Here is a 19,942-nt window from a genome sequence, read left to right on the forward strand (position 1 = left end):
TGAATATGTGAAGCAGACAGAGCAATTATTAGTCTATCATTATTGTAACAGAATGCAACTTATAAAGACATTACTATTTCACACCAGTTGTATTGTTAACTGTTAAGTGAAAAAAAAACTCCTCAGTCATTGAAGGTTAGAATCAATTGATAGTTTTTAGTTACATAGGAAATTGTGCACAGACATTATTGATTAGCAACAGATAGATATCTCCTACCAAATCCTTGCAATATTTAGTCTTTTGTTATGCTCTTTCCTAATTTATTAAATGCAAAAACATCCAGCTTTGTTTGCTATGGTTAATATTCTTATACAAATTTCATATTTCAACTAAACTATAACAATTTATTAAAAAACTTGTTTATAGAAATATTAAATATATTACACTAAGGCATGTCACTACTGTCGAAGCAAATTAGGAAATGACATTCTGGAGTGTAAATTTATTGAGTAGCAAATACATATGCTCATGAAAGGGTTAAGAGTACATGTAAGGTTTTGTAAGGTTTTCTAATGTAGTTATAGTTTACATTTGTTGGGTTTAATATTAAAACAGCTCAATATTTTATTACACTGATATAATATGATAGAGGCATTGTATTGAAGACAATTTGTAATTTTACAAAGAGTAAAGGTTTTCTCATGAACTTTTTGACTTATTAATTATTAAGTTTGTGAATATTATACATTTACCTTTTTAATGCTTAAAATAAATCATTTACAGAGATTCACAATAAATTTAACATACTGTATTAAATTTCTAAGTAAGATTTTACACAACAGACAAAGCCTATCATATGAAGATATGTGTACCTGTAAAATAATATATAATAAAATGAACATTTAGTTACAAAGACTCAGTCTAAGTAAATATTCTCACCAAGTTTTCTAGTCACACAGAGTCAAAATATTGTTAACTGTTCTGATATTTCAAAATCTTGCTGTGGAAATCTATCTTCCATTAGCAAATGATAGACACAAATTGGTATTGTATGAACAGAATATCTTATTTATAAGTCTATTACATGCATGAGTAAATAAATTATGAATTACTTCTATACTACGTTCTTAGTGCAATCACAAAATATTATAATGAATTGCAGGTTGTGAGAAATATCCATGACTGCAAATACAATAATTTTACATGGATCAACTCCAAAATTACCTTTGACAATGTTGGAAACGCTTATTTAGCCCTTTTTCAAGTGGTAAGTTACTGGTACTTTTTTAAACAATTTTTAGTTTAGCTTCACATGATTATTTGTTAACACCTGATTATAACAATTTTTAATTTATTGTAATATTATTTTAAATTTGTAATAAGAAGAAAATTTAATTATAATTATTCATTAATTGCCAAAACCAAGTGTAATATAAATAGATAGATATTCTTTACCCTAATAATACATACTAGGTTAACCTGTGAGCATTACTGTAAGTTTTGTTCTATCGTTAGTAGTAAAACTATTTAGTTTCACTTTTAAAATAATTTTTATAGCTTCTTTTAACCAAAACTTTGTTATACTTGAATATGGTACTTGGTCCAAGTAGTTCTACAACCATAGTGACTTGGAAAAAGACTGATATTTGGTTAGTTGGTCAGACGTCTTCTGATTTTAGCCAGACAAAACTCCCGTCATAAAAAGAGGTACTATAAATCTTTTTTTGTTATAAAAATTAACAAAACAAACAGTACGAGAATCAGCAAATTCCACTGCTAAAAATGTCTTAGAGATCTGGAGTAAAGCAAGAATACCAACTAGATTTAAAAAAACATGTTGTGGGGAAGCTTGAAAACATATTTAAAAATGGCAAAACCTAAAGAAAAACAAGGATGCTCTAAAATGATTCACGTAGAAGAGGATAGACAATTTTAGCTAACTCAGTGAAAAAAATGCCGACCAGGAAAATAGGAATTACTGACAGAAAATTAGCTAAAAAAAAGTTTGAAATTGAAAATATAAAGGCATGTTAGGAAAACTTAAAAGAAAAAGAGAAGCAGGACATAAAACGGATCACAGAAAAAGAATCTATACCTCAAAATTAAGATTCTAGTGATAGTGTTTGTAAAAGTGAGTCATCAGAATACATTTCCAAGTCGGAACTGGCTACTCAAAAACTTTCAACAAAATAGAGGGTAGATTATTCAATTTAGTAAAGATCAACTAAAAGAATTCCATCCTAGGGATTATTACAAGGAACCCTTGTAACTGACTATCATTTTCCTAGGAGGAATGCTTGAAAAATAATTGTCATTCAAAGCAGCTGCTGGTGTACACAGAGCTAGGTAGATGGCCAAGGCCATTTACGCATTGAAAATTTACTTTTTTCACAGTCAATTTCAACTGACTAAAAGAGAGCTGACTGGTACCTATTTAAGATATTTGTATTTTTCTGTAACTATTTACATTAAGAACTGGTTCTAAGCACATTCACCTGATTACACTCTATTGTATGATCTGCAACTCTTAAAAGATTTGGTAGCTTTCAAAGATGTTAATAACACTGTAGCAGAGAAAACTTTAAACAAAATAAAAGATCATCTGTGGTATCTTTTTGAAACACTTGTGGCTCTATCATTGTGGCTCTATCTATTGTTGATGATCAAGTAACAAAAAAAACTAAAAAGAAAATCGTGACAGCTCTACAAAATAATGGTTCTGATCATCCACCAGTGAAAGCATTCAGTTAATTTAAGTCATTCAAATAAGAAACCTTGAAAATTTCATCTCCAACAACACAAAAAACTTCTTTAGAACACATGGTCTAGAGATGGAGTTCATGGACACTAATGTAGACAACTGGAATCAGGAAGAAAGTTACATGAAGAACATGAAAGTTGTGAAGTCCATTAGAGTTCTGAATAAAAAAGAATATAACAAACTCATAACTAAGAATGAAAAGCACAACATTCTTGGTTCAAGTGGTTAAAGAGTTCAAGAAAAAGTTTCCCATTCACAAAAAAGAAACATGTTACTCAAAATATTTTAGTTCCCACATTTCCGATTTGATTTTTTTAAGTCAAATGATTTAAAATGATTAAAACCCTAAAACCATTAACTAGTAAAACAACTATAAAAAAATAAACAAGTTAAAAATGTTTTGATTTATGTAGAAATTATGTTATTAAATAAAGATGCATTCTTTGCAAAAACGTGTGTTGTTTTTACTATTACCAATTTTTTAAGATTAAAAACCGTTGTCACTAGCATAATTTAATGTAATTTAGCACATTTTTTGAGTTTTAAAGTTTGCTTTAAAGTCTAAAGAGGCCCATAGAGATGAGATTATTTAAAATAGATCAAATTTTGCTTCTACAAAAATTCAGGTTTTTTATTTTTTTTTATCTGAAAATGTAATCCTATAAGTTTTGGTAGCGACGCCTAAAACTGTGATAAAAATGATCAAAAAATTACTGGAGGCATATTTTAGGAAGCAGAACAAAATAAAAGGGTGCCAGTACAAATATATAAAAAATTTGCTTGTTCACTTAAGCAGCACCATACTGAAAATCTTGAGCACAAAGTTTGCATTGTATTGCCAGAAACTTGGCCATTCTGCTTCAGAAAAGATCTGTATGATATTCAAAGTTTTTGGTGACCAGTCTGTTGGGATGTCTCGTCATTGGACCATGCACTGCGGCTATGTTACAGCTCATTCATCAAATCGTATTCAGAACATTTTAGTGTAATACAATATTTAATTACTTTAACAGTCTCCCTACATTCCTGATATAGTTGCATGTTATTACTGGTTGTTCCCAAAATTAAAAACTCCTTTGATATGTAAAATATTTGAGGGCCAAGAGGGACTCAGATAAAATGTGACAAGTAATCTGTTAGCCAAAAATGAGTTCAATGATAATTTTCAAAATTGCGAGGAGTTTTGGTTTATTGCGGTGGATTGAACTCAGTGCGTGAGTCATTCAGTGGCATATACATCTGTTCAATCCACCACAATAAACCAATACTCCTATGCTATAAGAACCTATTGTGAATCTATCAATATGCTATAAGATGACAGTTTATTTGGCCTTTACATATTTTTAGAATTACTAGTATTATTTAAGTTTCTGTCTCTCTTCAATGTTATAAAACTATCTTCATTTTATGGATTTTCTAATTAAGTAACCAATCAACAATCAAACGTTATAGTTTTGGAACTTTGTAGCACTTTTTACATGCAATATTGCATCCAGTACAAAATTACACATGATAAACATACAAAAGATTTCAAACCTAAGATGATTTTCTACAGCTAAAACCCTGTTTCTATTACTTGGAATTACACCTGCTTGAACTGATATCTATATCCTTTTCTCAATGTATTTTGATGTGATGCTTCCCCCAAACTTTTATAGTATAATGTTCTTTCTCAGACATGAAATTTGATATGTTATTGTAATCTAGCTTGATATCCTGTACACAATATGTTTCATTGATATATACATGCTGCCTTTTTTTAACATTTTACATTGATATAATCTCCTCTACAACTTATGATATAAGGTAATTTGTTTAACAAATAATTTCTTATTCTAACAGTGTTTTGAAGTCTGATGTTTTATGTAAAATTGTTTTACACATAAAAATGTAAATTTGTTAACATTATGTTCATGTTTGCACAGGCCACATTCGAGGGATGGATGGAAGTAATGGCTGATGCTGTGGATGCTAGAGGAGTTGATGAACAGCCTGAATACGAGGCCAATCTTTATGCCTATATTTATTTTGTCATATTTATAGTTTGTGGCTCCTTTTTCACGCTTAATTTGTTCATAGGAGTAATTATAGACAATTTTAATATGCTCAAGAAAAAGGTAAATGACGTGTTATTAAACTATAATTATACTAAGGCCAGTAAAGTATAAACTGAACTTTCTTTTACATGACAGATTTATTGAATGAAGAACACAGTCGAGAGGGATTAGAGAGGAAGGGGAGAGTGGGATGGAGATGAACACATTGTCTCCTTCACATACTTTGTTCATGAATAAAGGTTCATTATTTTCAATGCTGCAAGTAAACTGATGATAAAAATTTCATCAGAAACACTATTAAACATAAAATTGAATTTATTATTGTTGGACTTGAATCAGAGACTTTTGAAAATATGTGTTCTACAAAAATATTCTGTATTACTCAATCTATATTTATTTATCAAAAACCATGTAATCCAGCATATACAAATTCTGCACGAACCCATACTCGCTGTTGAGATGTCATTATCATGAATTGTCAAATATGAATTCCTTCATTGTACTATAATGTTCCACTATTATTAAATATGAAACTAAAGGTGGATACTGTTGTCTAACATTGTAACTGGTGATGAATTGTAACTTATACTTTTTATTATTCCAAATTTATCCTCATAATTTTTAGGTCATTTGCGTACTGTAAACACAGCAATTTCTTATCCAAAAGTGTGGAGGAAAAGTGGTCTTGTAAAAGATACATAGTATTTAGAGCTTTTGTTAGTTAAACACTTCAATAATTTGATCTACAACTGTTGGTATAGTCTATACCTTTGAAATATGATTGTAGTTTTGAGCAAAAACTTAATATATTTGTTTCCTTATTCCATTCCAAATATGTCAGCAGTACTACTAAATTCAGTTAGTTTACCAATCATATACATGGAAATTCCAGTTTATAACTTAAATATATATAATATTATATATATAATAATAATATATATATATATAATATATATATAATATATATTATAATATTAAAAATAACTTATAACTATACACTCAATTTCTGGTGCTGAAATATTCCATACATGGAAAATACACAATGTTTCTGCAATATACAAAATTTGTGTACTGTATTTTAAAGACTTCATTTCTTAATCAATAATCATTGATGCTACATGTAATCTTAAAGATTATCAATAAAGAATCTCTGATTTCTGATTTCATGACTTCATAATTTTTACTTTACTTATACTAACAAAAACATATAACAAATTTATTAAACTTATAGTTACCAATCAATGCATTACTAATACAACAAACAATCATATTTCCAATAAAAGAAATTTTGATTTACTCCTCACATGGTCTGCTGAGGTGTCTAGCAGATTAATATCATTTCAGTCAATGGAAATATATTATTATACATTCACTTATTTTATAGACAATTTTTTTCTTGTAATTTTACTGAACAGTTTATTAATACAAAATAATACTTATACTCATGCTTTCCTCAAATTGTGAAAAAAAAACATTAAATAGTAGCCTATATGTTACAGCAATGTGTTTATTAGAAATGATTTTTGGTAATGAAGATTTTACTTACTTAATTCTAAAAATGTACATATTTAAAATAGACAAATTCAAATCTAACTTTGTAATTATATTACTTGCATTTATATTCCTAATGCAACTATTATGCAAATTCCTCCTGAAAATATACTATATAAGATGTATATAGCCTACTAAAGGCCAGAGTAAATACACATCTTTTTAAACACTATGGTCCTGACCTTTCTTGTCAACAGAAATCTAAATCTGTATTTTTGCCATTTTGTAAATATAATAATAAAGGTTGAAAATAACATAAATGTATACCATAAGTATTAAAAAATAAATAAACAATAGTTATCTTGAAATTAATTATTTCACTTGCATATATAAAGTATTCATAGTAACAAAAATTTAATATGAACTCTTACTTTAAGTTTATTCAATAGCCTATTATTTATTCTTAACAATTTCTTTTACATTTATTAAATTTGTATAAGTGACAATTTCTTTTGTTATTCACATATAAAAAAGTACAATACTAAGTCAAACCCATAGTAAAAACACTTTTTATAGACAAAAATTCTCTGTCTAATCAGTAGACATCTAATTCAGTATATTTTTGCAACTTAGAAAAAATAAATAAGAATCCTGTTAAATGTAAATTGTGATATTACATTTTTATTGATCCATGGAATTCAAAAGTATGTCTAATGCATTGTTGAAAGTTGATAAGATTGTTAATATTCTTGATAACAAGGAATCAATTCCACCTTTTTCAAAGTAGTACAACTAAAAAAATCTTTATATTAATAGAATGATATCAAGTGGATAAAAACAGCATTCACAAATCACACACTGGACCAGAACCAAAACCAAAAGTACTGGTGGCTTGATGTGGAGAACAATAAACATGTACTACACATCTAGACTATCTACTTATTTAGTGCTGATACATCAACTCAATTGTAAGGTTATTTATAGTGTGCAATTATCAATTTCAGTATGAAGGTGGTGTGCTGGAAATGTTCCTAACCGAAAGCCAAAAGCATTACTACACAGCGATGAAGAAGCTGGGGAGAAAGAAGCCACAAAAAGTTATAAAAAGGCCCATTAATCAGTTCCTAGCTATGTTTTATGATTTATCAAATTCCAGAAGGTAATTAAAATGTTACCTAAGATATTAGTAAAATTACTTTTATTATAAAACCATATCACATTGGATATTACATAATGGATCCAAGTATAGTTCACAACCCAAATACAGAGCTCTCGAAGAAAGTTATCGCTAACAATGTGAATTTAGTACACTTAAGTAAAATTTAGTCAGTAGATAACAAAACCATTGTTACTTAACTTGACCTTTTTAAAGTAATTAAAAATGTAAACCTCTGTTTAGATGTAAGTACCAAAATCTTAAATTGTGAATAATTTTATCAAGTACTAGTTTAAAACAAAGGAAACTGCAAAGCAACTTTACCGGACAGGCTGGAGATTATCAGTCCACAGAGCAGCCTCGTGTGAAAAACCATCATATGTTGGATTAAAATTATTCAACAAACTGCTACTACATCTGGAAGAATATTTACAAGACCACAACCCAGAAACCATGAAGAAAACCCTACGGTGATAGCTACAAGACCAAACTTTCTATACACTGAATGAGTTCCTCTCTCGTGGAACGAGAACCTTGACTACACCATATCACTTTGTTTTATTACTTTACAAAAAAAACTAACTCCTCAAACTGTATGATACTGTAAGATATCTTAATGACATTGTTAATAAAGGATATTGTCAATTGTCAAAACACATCATACTGGGCTATTCAAATCAAGAGTTTAATTCAAATAAACTATGCACTCTTTTTAATGAAGTTTAAGCTTGGTTAATTAAATTGAAATAAATCAACTGAGGTCAACTCATAGTAAGATTTGCCAGTGAGTTGTATTTACTCACTTCTGAAAATGATGTTTACTCAACAAAATTATAATTTGGACTGAGATAGTAATTGCCTGTTGTTTTATAACAAGTGTAATGGTACAGTTTTAAGTGTATAAACTAGGATATATAGAAAAAAAGCATTCTTGACTCGTAATACTGTAATTTTTAATAGCCTATTTTAAACAGTGGGCTTTAATTTAAACATTATCATTCACATTACACACAGTTCAACGGTCTTTCCTTTCTTTTTTTTATACAAGTAATTTTATAAATATATCAAATTAAGTATTAAAACTTAATTATTTTGAAATATATGCTATGATAAAAACAGCCCATGATAGGTAAAAACTAAGAGTTCTGACAGGCCTTTGCTTAGAATGACTTCCTGAGGAAGCTTGGTTATCATCGCTCCTAAACCAAAGACCCAAATAAGTCAGAATATCAATTCTGGTATATCAGCAGCTCGGCTGTTTATTCTAGAAGAATCAAAGTTTGGGATTTTATCCTTATAATAACGTACCTACATCATGGTTTGAGATATGATCCTAAGAACATATTCTGCCAAGATAAACTGGGAATTGATTTTGATGTCACCAGCACATCATACAAGTTTATACTTCTCAACTGGAGGAAAAGATCCAGAGCTTTAGTTTTTCATGATATGAAATAAGAATTGTCCATTCTCAACTTAACTATACAGTATAGCTGATTGCCTTGCTTGAAGATAGTGATCAAGACTGAGCTAGTATATTTCCAACAAGGCAGAAATAAGGGGTAATAATAGATACTAGATCATATTAATTAACAGATACAATGGAGTACTGAAGTACCCGACAGAATGTAGCTAAGGAGTTATTGCACAGACAGACGAACTACTTTCTACCTTTTTACGGTCTAGAGGGAAATCCTATCTAACTCATGTCTATTTCCGGTATAAGGGAAAAATCCTTATTAAGTTCGTGCAACTTTTCAAAATGGTTTTGCATTATAGAAGTACTGTTTTTTCAGACTGTAGACTGGTAAGAATGGATCGTTGAGGCATTTTATTGTTAATTTCACAGTTTTCCCTTGAGCCACTGTTAAATGCTATAAGCCCACCAATAACCAGGAATGTCAAGGAATCCCACCAGTTTCGAGTACCTTAGGTGAAAACATTCACAGCTTTTTTATTACAGCTGATTTTATAACAGTGTTTAAATTTACAATGCATTAGATTTTTTAATTAGTTACTGGCATAATCTGGAATAATGTAAGGTATTAGCTTTGTCTTTGCTATCTGCATTATAGTGATACCAAAATACTGAATACTTAATATTTTATAAAATTTTAATGTGATTCTGCCACTTTTTCGAACTTCACTAGAAAGTATCAAATGATTGTTGGCTTCAATCTAACAGCTGTTTAGAGTCAGATAAATTTGGGTTGTGAAACAAATATTATAATTTTGTTCTGGATTCAAAAATATTTCAGATATCTTTTCTAATCTCTCTTCATATAAACCTCCCTAGAATTTCGACAAATATTTTACAAAAGAAATTACCCGAGTTGGTCCAACTGTTCTCAAGATTAGCACTTAGCAACACATTTTATGATTCATTTTTATTTATAAGATATTATTTATAATACACTGCTTACTGGTAAGGTAATATTTACGTATTACAGGCATAATTGGTGTTTGTTTTCTTCCCTACTTATAAACTATCTCATTGGTTTACTTTTTTTCAGGTTTGAAATTGTAATATTTGTATTAATTTTCCTAAACATGTTAACAATGGGCATAGAGCACTACAATCAGCACCATGCTATATTTTTTGTGTTGGAAGTGAGCAATGCCTTCTTCACTACTGTCTTCGGTCTCGGTGAGTACATAAAACACCTTTATGGTTTTTAATTTTAAATATACATTATTCAGTAAGCTAATGTTCAAAATGGTCTGCAATCAACTCATCCGCCAATTATGAAGTACATGATGTTAATAGATTTCTTTTATGAAAGAAACTGCTATCAGTGGATATTCATTTTGAGTTGTGTTCTATGTATGGAGAAGACATTATGAGAATGTCTCACAGTTAATACGCGGTGCTGATTGTTTCATGAAGGACAAACTACAAAAACTTTGAATTCACGCTATTAAACTCACTAACAAATCATTTTCATTAAGATTGACCTCTTCTGAATCTATAAATTTTTTGGTATACCATGTATGAAAAGTGTGTAAAAACTGAATACAAAAAAATTTGATTCAATGTCAATTTCTGTTACAGAGGCGATGGTGAAAATAATAGGATTAAGGTATCACTATTTCACAGTGCCATGGAACATGTTTGACTTCCTACTAGTATTAGCATCAATTCTGGGCATACTTATGGAGGACATTATGATAGATTTTCCTGTGTCTCCCACGCTATTGAGGGTTGTTAGAGTCTTCCGAATCGGCCGCATTTTGAGGCTCATAAAGGTGAGAACAGGCTATATTTGATTCTATGTTATCATATTTATGTTTGTGTATTTTTTGTGTTGTTTACTAACAGATTAATTATCATTATTTGAATTTTCTCACATAATTGGGATCTGTTATTCCAAGTCTCATCCAACTACCTTTCCTTCTTTACTTTTCCAGAATCCTGAATCAGTCCTCTTCTCTTCTCTCCTTGGATTCTTTCACATTCTTCAATTAACTGTTTCTTGATCTCCTTCCTTCTTGTCTCTCTTATACCTTGTTTTACAACCTTAGTTCTATTCCCTTCAAACATTCAAATAATCTTGACTGGTTGTACTCAAACTTCTCTAACACTGATTCTTCCAAGACTTTCCTTCAAGTTAGTTTGTCTATCAACTCAATGCTTCTCTGAAACCTCTCTTAACATGATCTTGCCAATCTGCCCAATTATGTAAGTATCTGTTCCATACTGCAGTATAACATATAAGTTAGTCAAACAGTACAAAACAACTAGATTAAGATTATTTGTCACTAAATCGAGTTGATAAAAATCATCTGAAATGGAGAATTAAAACTAATTTAAGAGAATGACGGAAGTTTGAGGAAATGCTGATTACCATATTAGCTTGTATGTTGGAAGACCATGTGAGAGCGGCCTGAACAGGAACCTGGAGAGAGTGCTGCAACGTCCAATAATTCTTAAAGATGTGGTGGTAGACCTGGTTGTATTCACAATGCATCATGAGAGTCTACCTTACAACCACACAAGCATGTCTAGATATCTTGATCACAGTAGTAGATAACTCCCACATGAAACTGATAATTTAGAGTGACAAAAAGAGCCTATCTTAATTTATACATCTCTTTTTATACAAAAATTAAAAGTAATGTTGGATGGGGGTCTAGATTTATTGGAAGAATTGGATTTGTGCAATCTTTAAACAGCAAGATTTCAATTATACCTGCAGACCAACATTCTCATGAAATCTGCACTAAACTATGGATAGTTGAAAAGTACGAGTATGTACTGAATGATGTGCTATTAAAAAGTCTTTACTTTTCATCTTTAAAAATGTTTTAAATTCAACTACTTAGAGTGAAATAGAAATAGATCATTCATTATTGAACTTCAAAATTAAAATATTTTCAAACATAAATATATCAGCAATATTAAGCTATGATTTTGAATTAATGCCAAATCTTCAGTGAGAAATGTGAGTGCATGCAGTTGCTTAGTTATCTGCCAAAAAACAGCAATGTTGCTATTTGTCAAAATGTTTGGGAAAACATAGCAAAATTTTGTATAAAGAGGTAAACAATATATCTTTATAAAAAACATTCATCTATTTTGAGCCTAAACACAATTAATGAAAGTTATTTTCAAAATTAATTTACATCTAATTAGCATATGTAACCCAGATCATGACAAATATAAAGAGTTTGAAACTAGATTATGTTATGTTTACAAACTAAGACTGATTAGTCCTATGAAATAAATATAGTTCAGTGTTCAGATAAATGAATTATTTTAATGTAACATCGCTGAGTATTCTATGATGATGTTTTATTGTGTTGTGGTAATATATCTGTCTAAAACTCTGAACAAATAGAAACTTTCAGACACAAATGTCAAACACATAATTTATATGTTGGTATGTTTCAGGCTGCTAAAGGAATTCGTAAGTTATTGTTTGCGCTGGTGGTATCGCTGCCAGCTTTGTTCAACATCGGAGCGTTGTTAGCGCTCATCACTTTTATCTATGCCATCATTGGGATGTCTGTGTTTGGCCATGTGAAACAACAGAGAGCTCTCGATGACATGGTCAACTTCACTACGTTTGGTCGTAGCATGCAGCTTCTCTTTAGGTAGGCTGTAGATTTAGTGAAGTACAATAGATTTCCTTGAAAAATATTTAAAATGAATTCCAGAAACCATTAGTAAATGCTTTACTACTAAAAAACATGTATTTTTAACATGTTGACTGTGCAAATGCCCTTGAGCGCTCACTGTCTAATTAGAATATTTATCATTACTCAGTATAGACCAGCAGTGAAGGTGTTAAGACAGAAACAAAGGCAACATTACATTATGTCTATTGCATCTGAAGTCATGTGAAAACTGTGTTGGGGCATATATAAAAGTTCAAATCAGACATATTTGTTTAAACTTGTTTTTAAAATATGCACCCCTTTCAAACAATCCTCCAAGATGCAAAGAAGCTTATAAATTGCACTTAGTCCTATAAGAACCTTAACGCTGCTTCCGGAGTGACAGGATATTCAGGATGGGTAAGGTTAGGGGGTAGGGGCTGCCTCCTACCCAGATCCATGAGGAAGAATAAAAACTTGTACTATATTGGCAATCCCACGAAAAAAAAAAGATTCTGTGTTATCATTCTCTCATTCTTCTTCCTTGTTGATGTTATGTGACAAAGCTTTCATCTTCAAACTACATTTTCAGAAAAGTAATACACCGTTGTTTAAAAATGCCTTGTCATGCCTAACTAATAGTGCAGATAGACAAAAACAATATTCTAAAATATCTAATTTTTACTCATCTGAAAGAGAACATTCTCAAAACCCTTTTTAAATTTCTAATTGTCATTCTTTTTCATTATGAAAAATTAGTTCTACTACACTTGGTCATTCAAATTTCATTACATGATCAAGTAGTGTACTCACCATTAAAAATGTATTTTGGGACCCATTGGAATAAGATCAGCTACAAAAATAAAAATCAGCTGCTAAAAATGAAAATGAATTGTTTCGTCACTTAAATGTTATCTATAAGTTTTGTCGCATATGTAAAGATTAATCTGTATACGAAAAGGTTCATTTTCAAAAGATAACTATTTTTACATAAATCTTACTGTATTTTAAAAATTAAAAATCAAATGATTTGGATTCTGTAACCTTCAATTGATAAGTAATTGATTTATATTAATACAATTGAGTGTGTAAATAAGTAAAAATATACAGAAAAACATGTTCAAACATAACATATAAAAGAAAAATCATACCAGAACATTTTAAATGAGGAACTTAAACTTTAAAAAAATAAAATTATAGCATCTAGATCAAGCTTATAAAACTATTCTACATAAATAAAAAATTACTTGTTTAAGAATGAACACTATGTCTAGGCTAATGACATCAGCAGGATGGAATGATGTACTCGAGTCACTGATGATTCAGCCACCTGACTGTGACCCGACATTCAATGACCAGCCCAATGGCAACTGTGGCCATCCACTGCTTGCAATCACTTACTTCACCAGCTTTATCATCATCAGCTACATGATTGTCATCAACATGTACATCGCCATCATCCTAGAGAACTTCAACCAGGCTCACCAGGAGGAGGAGATAGGCATAGTTGAAGACGATCTAGAGATGTTCTACATCCGCTGGTCCAAGTACGAACTGTCTTATACAACACATTCTATTACTAATACACAAATCGTAACATTTAAGTAAAAACTTACTAAACATACAATGGAGAGCAAAACAATAAAATACTGCATGTTGAACAATTCTTTAAATTATATAATAGAGACACCTCCAGAATTTCAATACCACATTTACATTTTTATACATCAGGCTCTTACACTCACAATCAGCAATTTAATAATCATTAACACTCCAAATACCCATTTTGCAAGCACTAAGTGGAAAGTCCTGTTTCCTTTAAAAGGTTTTTAAAATATTCATAAAATGTACATGCTTTATTCAAATATACAGCTTATTGTATATTTTTGTCAAGATAAATAAAACATAACCCTCACAAATATTCACTGCACACAATAAAACTTACAAGATTACTAATTTTCAATGATGCATAATTATTACAAAACAATAAAATTATAAAAATGGTATACATTTTATAAAAATATTGTAAAGCAAATAAAAAACGCAATGCTTTTTAGATATGCTAATATAAAACATTGCAGACATACAAGCCTAACATGTGTTACATAAGCTTGTGTATGTATAAGCAATATAAGAATTTTATTATCCATTTAGCATACTTTATATAAAGTAATAGGAACACATAGATACCATATTTCTTGAACTTATAACTCTGATGGTTTATTACATGGTTTAATTGGAAATAAGAAACCGGCACACTTTGAGTTGGGCCACTGCCATGCTATGTTCATTTCAACTCACTCATTCAGTTTTGGTGACCAATGACTAAATTTAAACTATTTCCTGGCTATTTGAATTATATAGGTTTCTAAATATTAAGCTTTAATTATACTGTTTAATATCAATTAACACTTTGAATTATATACTTGAGAATGGCTCACAAATATATAACGTGGGACAGTAAATTTTATCAATACTGTCCAGTTGTTATTTATGAGGTTCAACTGTTTCATATTTTTTATTAATCAATGAGAGATTACGTTTGATTGTTATCAGCTACTCACCTTACTGTGAGGTATATAGAAAAAAAGTACCAGTTGTACTACTACTTTTACGCAACTTGTTGCACAAATATTGCTTGCCTTATGTTTTTAAAATTGTGCCATTTTACCGTTGTTCGTTAATGTATTTATTTGATTTTGGTAGATATAGAATATTTTTCAATATAAAATGGTCTTTCTTTAATACAGAACACATTTATAGGAAAAATAAAGTACAGAAATATATGATTTTATTAATGGAAGTTTATGCATGGATATTGATAATGGATCCATCCCTCAAGTCATTGTGTATTACTATTTAATGTACTTTTAATCTCCTCCTAGCCATTTCATGACCTATTATTCTGTTTTCACACACTTTATTAATTTTCAGTGCTTTACGAATGCTGATTTAAATGCTAACCTACAAATTTAATTTTGAAACATGTCTCAAAGTCCAAGTTTTTAAGTATATGACATGGTTATTTTCAAGTTTTAAATATAAATATAAAAATAGTCAAATATCATGTATTAAACATAATTTTGTTTAAGAAAAACATGCACTGTAAGGTAAAGAAAACCCAAAATACTTACAATTTTTTGTTTAAAAAGATGGTCTATTGACACACAGACTAAAAAACTGTTTTTATTTTTTTTAATTGATGAATTATAATTGTTTTTATGTAGTGATAAAAATGCAAAACATAAAAATTGTTTTAAATTTTATTCTTAATAAAACAAACTTTGCACCAAAGCTTATTGAATCAGCCAGTGTGGCTTGCGTCAGCTGACTCATTTCTCAAACATCTCATATCTTCCAAATTAGTACTTTCAGTATTACCAGTGTATAGAGGAATTTTTTATGCATTATACTTTATAGATAACCCAAATATTGAATAAACCATTCTTATTCAATATTTATTCAATACCACAGTAGGACGCTAGCACTTTGATGGTTAACATATTGACTGTGGTAGACCCCTTACAGCAGACAATTAGATTGGGAATACTTAAGATCACTCAGTATAGAGCCGCAGTGAAAGTTTTAAATTTCATATAGGTGTCAGATCTCTTAACAATACAAGTTTAGGAACAGTATTGAAACTTAATAATGTAATTTACTTCATAAATTTAATGTACACATCAATAAAAAATTTCTCTAGCAAGAACACTTCAACACTTGTGATTCCAGGTTTGATCCGCATGCAACCCAGTTTATCAGATTTGGTCAATTGTCGGACTTTATCGCCAGTCTGGACCCACCTCTGGGAATTCCTAAGCCGAACATAGTAGCTCTGGTGAGTTTCAACCTGCCCATTGCGCGCGGCAACAAGATCCACTGCCTCGACATCCTGCATGCGCTCGTCAAACATGTATTGGGCCACGTAGAGGAGACAGAGGAGTTCAAAAAGGTATAATTCAGTTTTGTTCTGTTGTGTTGTAAATTTATTTATTTCTTTTTTATTCATTTCACTTCTTTAATTTTTCTCCTCATTTCAATCTATTTCTCACTTATGAATAATAAGTTAAACACAATTATTTTTACTCTTTTATGTGCTTTCTTGTCTTTTCCCAAATTTTTATAATCATTTTGGTTTCCTTTAAAATTCTCACTTCACTTTTTTTCAAATTCAGTATTAAGTTCAAACTACATGGGTTAAGTTTCATGAAATATATACCAAATGTTACATTTCATAGGTTATATTGGGCATTCCAGGAATCAGCAAATGATTTCACATTGATTTCAACTTTTTAGATTACTTCCACAGAAAAGTTTTATATAAATATCTCTATAAGTAAACTTTAAGACAGTTCAGAAAAGGTTTAAAGTTGGACTCAAAGTAAAAAAAATTTTATTGAATGGAAGAAAGATTTTAAAATTAAATTCAGAGAAAGGTGGAAAGATTTCATAGAAGTTGAAAATGTAAGTTAAAATTGAAAAGCAACTCATGAACCTAACTTGCATTCAGTAGAAAATAAAATTATCTCCAGTTGTTTGACAATACTCTCTAAATAATCAGTTTGTAAAATATTAATGTCCAGCTATCATTGTACTTTAAAGATGTTAATTCATCAAACAATATGTTTGGCAACATGGAGTATTAGTTTGTGGCAAAGGTGTTTTCTTACCATCTATCATCGACTGATTTCAATGTCATAAATGTTGATTAGAGTAGACTGGTTTTATAAAAGTGGTTTTAGTTTTCGCAATTTATTTTTAAAGTTCCAATTTATAGTTTTCATACGAAAATTTAAGGATATTTACTACACAGCAAACAATATACTCAATACATTGGTAAATACACAAACAAAACAATTGTTTATTGCAGCTGCAAGACCAGATGGACATCAAGTTTAAAAAGCAGTTTCCTACCAGGAAAGAGCTTGAGATTGTATCGTCAACGAGGATGTGGAAACGTCAAGACAAGGCTGCGAGAACGATACAAAGATGCTTCAGGGAGTACAAAAAGTGAGTACTGTGTGCACAAGCCATGAGCAACAAACAACTAATACCTCTCCCCCCACAACTGACACCAAAAACAACAACTGTGACATAATTGGTGCTCCCGGCTTGTGCAAGATGTTTTTAAATGGTCATGCTCGCTTATGCGCTGATGGATTTCATTGAAAAAAGTAACATTGGAATTGTTATAAAAAAAGTACCTTGTAAATGTTTTATAACTAAACTGGTTTTCTTTTTTTATTTCACTTTAAAAACTTTAAACAGATGTTGTTTTATTAATATTTAAAAAAATAACACAATTTATTTTCTTTTTTTTCCTCTTATCTATTAAAACCTATGTGCCAAATTTGGTTTCTTTAGTTTAACTAGTTTTAGAGACAATAATTTTTTTATAAACAATACAAAACGGCGGCTAGTGGCTAAATGATAAGTTTCTCAACCTATGTTTACATGATATTTTTTGTTTGAAATTATGAGTACTATTACCCACAGAAGTTTGTGACACTCTTTTGTGAACATCCTGTGAAGATGATAATTAATCTGTACAAAAGATAGTACAAAACGATGTATACGCTTGTACAAGCTATGAAACCTAGCTTTTAGAGAATTTAATTCCAAATAGAATAATGTAAAATAGGCTAACGATAAACAAACACAAAGTTAAAAAATTTAATCCTTAATTAAATCAACACATGAAAAATAAGACAGAACTTACAATATATCTTTATTAAATTAATGTTCTTCATAAAAACAAAACATTTCAATTGCTGATCTTTCTTTTATTCCAATTTCCATACCTTATAAATAGTATTAAAAATAATTTCCTTGGTAATTTATACACAATCTAGTGTGTTTAACGAAACCATGTGTAGCTTTTCTAAAATCATCTCGGTCATTCTTAAGTAGTAGTTCAGAAGCGCTTAAAATTCAGTTCAATAATTCTTTTTTAGAATTAACTGGTTCTGTATATACAAGTTGCTTTAAATGACCCCAAAGGTAGTAAGCCAAGGGATTTAAATCAGGGGACCTAGGAGGCCAATTAATTGATCCACCTCGACCTATCCATCTGCCTATAAAACTTATCTGCAAGTGCTCTGTAACATTTTGTAAATTATGTGCCGGTGGAATATCATTTGATATCTTCTTTCAATTGGTACATCTTCAAGTATAATTGACAGTTGATTCTCTTAACAAATTTTTGCAAACAAGACCAGTAAGGTGGTTTTCAAAAACAAATGGACCAATTAACTGGTCCCTAATTATACCACACTATACATTTATAAAAAATCGAATTTGAAAGTTTGACTCTACAACTGCTTTTGGATTTTCAGTTGACCACCAGTGACTATTTTTCAAATTTAGAATTTCATATCTTTTAAACATCGATTCATCTGTGAAAAGACAACTTACATTATTTCAAATTTCTAATAGACAAAGACTGTCAGTTGGATGAAGATTTTGAATGCTTTGTAATTTATATGGATAAAATTTGTTTCCTTTAAATGTTTTCCAAACTATACTACAAGATATGTTTAATCTATTTGAGTGCTAAGTTGAGGAAAGCGTTGTATCATGTCAATTATATTATCTTGTTCGCGTACAAGCTGTATTACAGGATGTTCTCTTGAACAATTAACGGTTAGAAAAGATCCATTTGTTTGTAAGTTATTAAAAACCAATGCAAATGTTATGTGAGTTCTTCTATTCAGAAATCGTCTTTTGTATTCATGTTTAGCTGCATGACTATTTCCATTGGCAAAATGATAGACGAAAACAATATCTGCATAATCTTGATTTGAAAATGTAAATGACATGTTGTTGTTAAAAAACATGAATAAAGTACAAATAATACACACACACTGCGCAAACCAAAGATGATAGACGAGTTACTGCAACAACTAAATTGTTGGACAGCTGTACAATAATAACTTGTATTCAGCTATTGTTGCTGCAGTGTTGCCAATTCTTGATTTTCAATAAACTAAAAGCATATCAATTGGCACTGTATTTTTAAAATCTTGTTTATCAACCTACAATGTTTTATACTGTAAATATTTTGTGATTATTTACTTGATGAAAAAAAAACATCTTTAAATGTTTTGTGTTTACAAAGAACTTTTTTTAATAAACATACATTGCATTTTCCGTCTTGTTTTTCATATGTGTTGATTTAATTAAACATTAATATTTGAAACTTTATGTTTGCTTATTATTGGCTTATTTCACATCATTCTCTTCAGAATTACATTATTTATAAGTTTTGGTTATAAAGTTTGCGTGTTTAATACCCATTTAATGAAGTTAATGTTCTTCGAATCTAAACAAAGCATGTTTTTCGAGACAGAATTTTGCTTATTTTGTCTGATATCTCAGAAATGGGTGGTTTTACAGATCTGGGATATACGAGGTGTGATCAAAAAGTTCCAGGACTGAAT

At 29.9% G+C, this 19,942-nt stretch overlaps 1 protein-coding gene across 1 annotated transcript in view; it reads left to right on the forward strand.

Annotated features, from left to right (window-relative positions):
• The window catches only part of LOC124354746 (sodium channel protein 60E-like), a 748,213-nt gene that overhangs the window by 710,468 nt on the left and 17,803 nt on the right, over nucleotides 1-19,942 (forward strand). Inside the window, exons 24-32 of the mRNA XM_046805417.1 lie at nucleotides 1,104-1,208; nucleotides 4,628-4,819; nucleotides 7,255-7,409; nucleotides 9,920-10,053; nucleotides 10,459-10,652; nucleotides 12,298-12,500; nucleotides 13,778-14,050; nucleotides 16,236-16,455; nucleotides 17,374-17,513. Of these exons, the coding sequence (XP_046661373.1) occupies nucleotides 1,104-1,208; nucleotides 4,628-4,819; nucleotides 7,255-7,409; nucleotides 9,920-10,053; nucleotides 10,459-10,652; nucleotides 12,298-12,500; nucleotides 13,778-14,050; nucleotides 16,236-16,455; nucleotides 17,374-17,513 (1,616 nt within the window). The remainder of the gene's footprint in view (nucleotides 1-1,103; nucleotides 1,209-4,627; nucleotides 4,820-7,254; nucleotides 7,410-9,919; nucleotides 10,054-10,458; nucleotides 10,653-12,297; nucleotides 12,501-13,777; nucleotides 14,051-16,235; nucleotides 16,456-17,373; nucleotides 17,514-19,942) is intronic.

This window comes from Homalodisca vitripennis, chromosome 2 (assembly GCF_021130785.1).
Source record: "Homalodisca vitripennis isolate AUS2020 chromosome 2, UT_GWSS_2.1, whole genome shotgun sequence".
Classification (NCBI taxonomy): Eukaryota; Metazoa; Arthropoda; class Insecta; order Hemiptera; family Cicadellidae; genus Homalodisca; species Homalodisca vitripennis.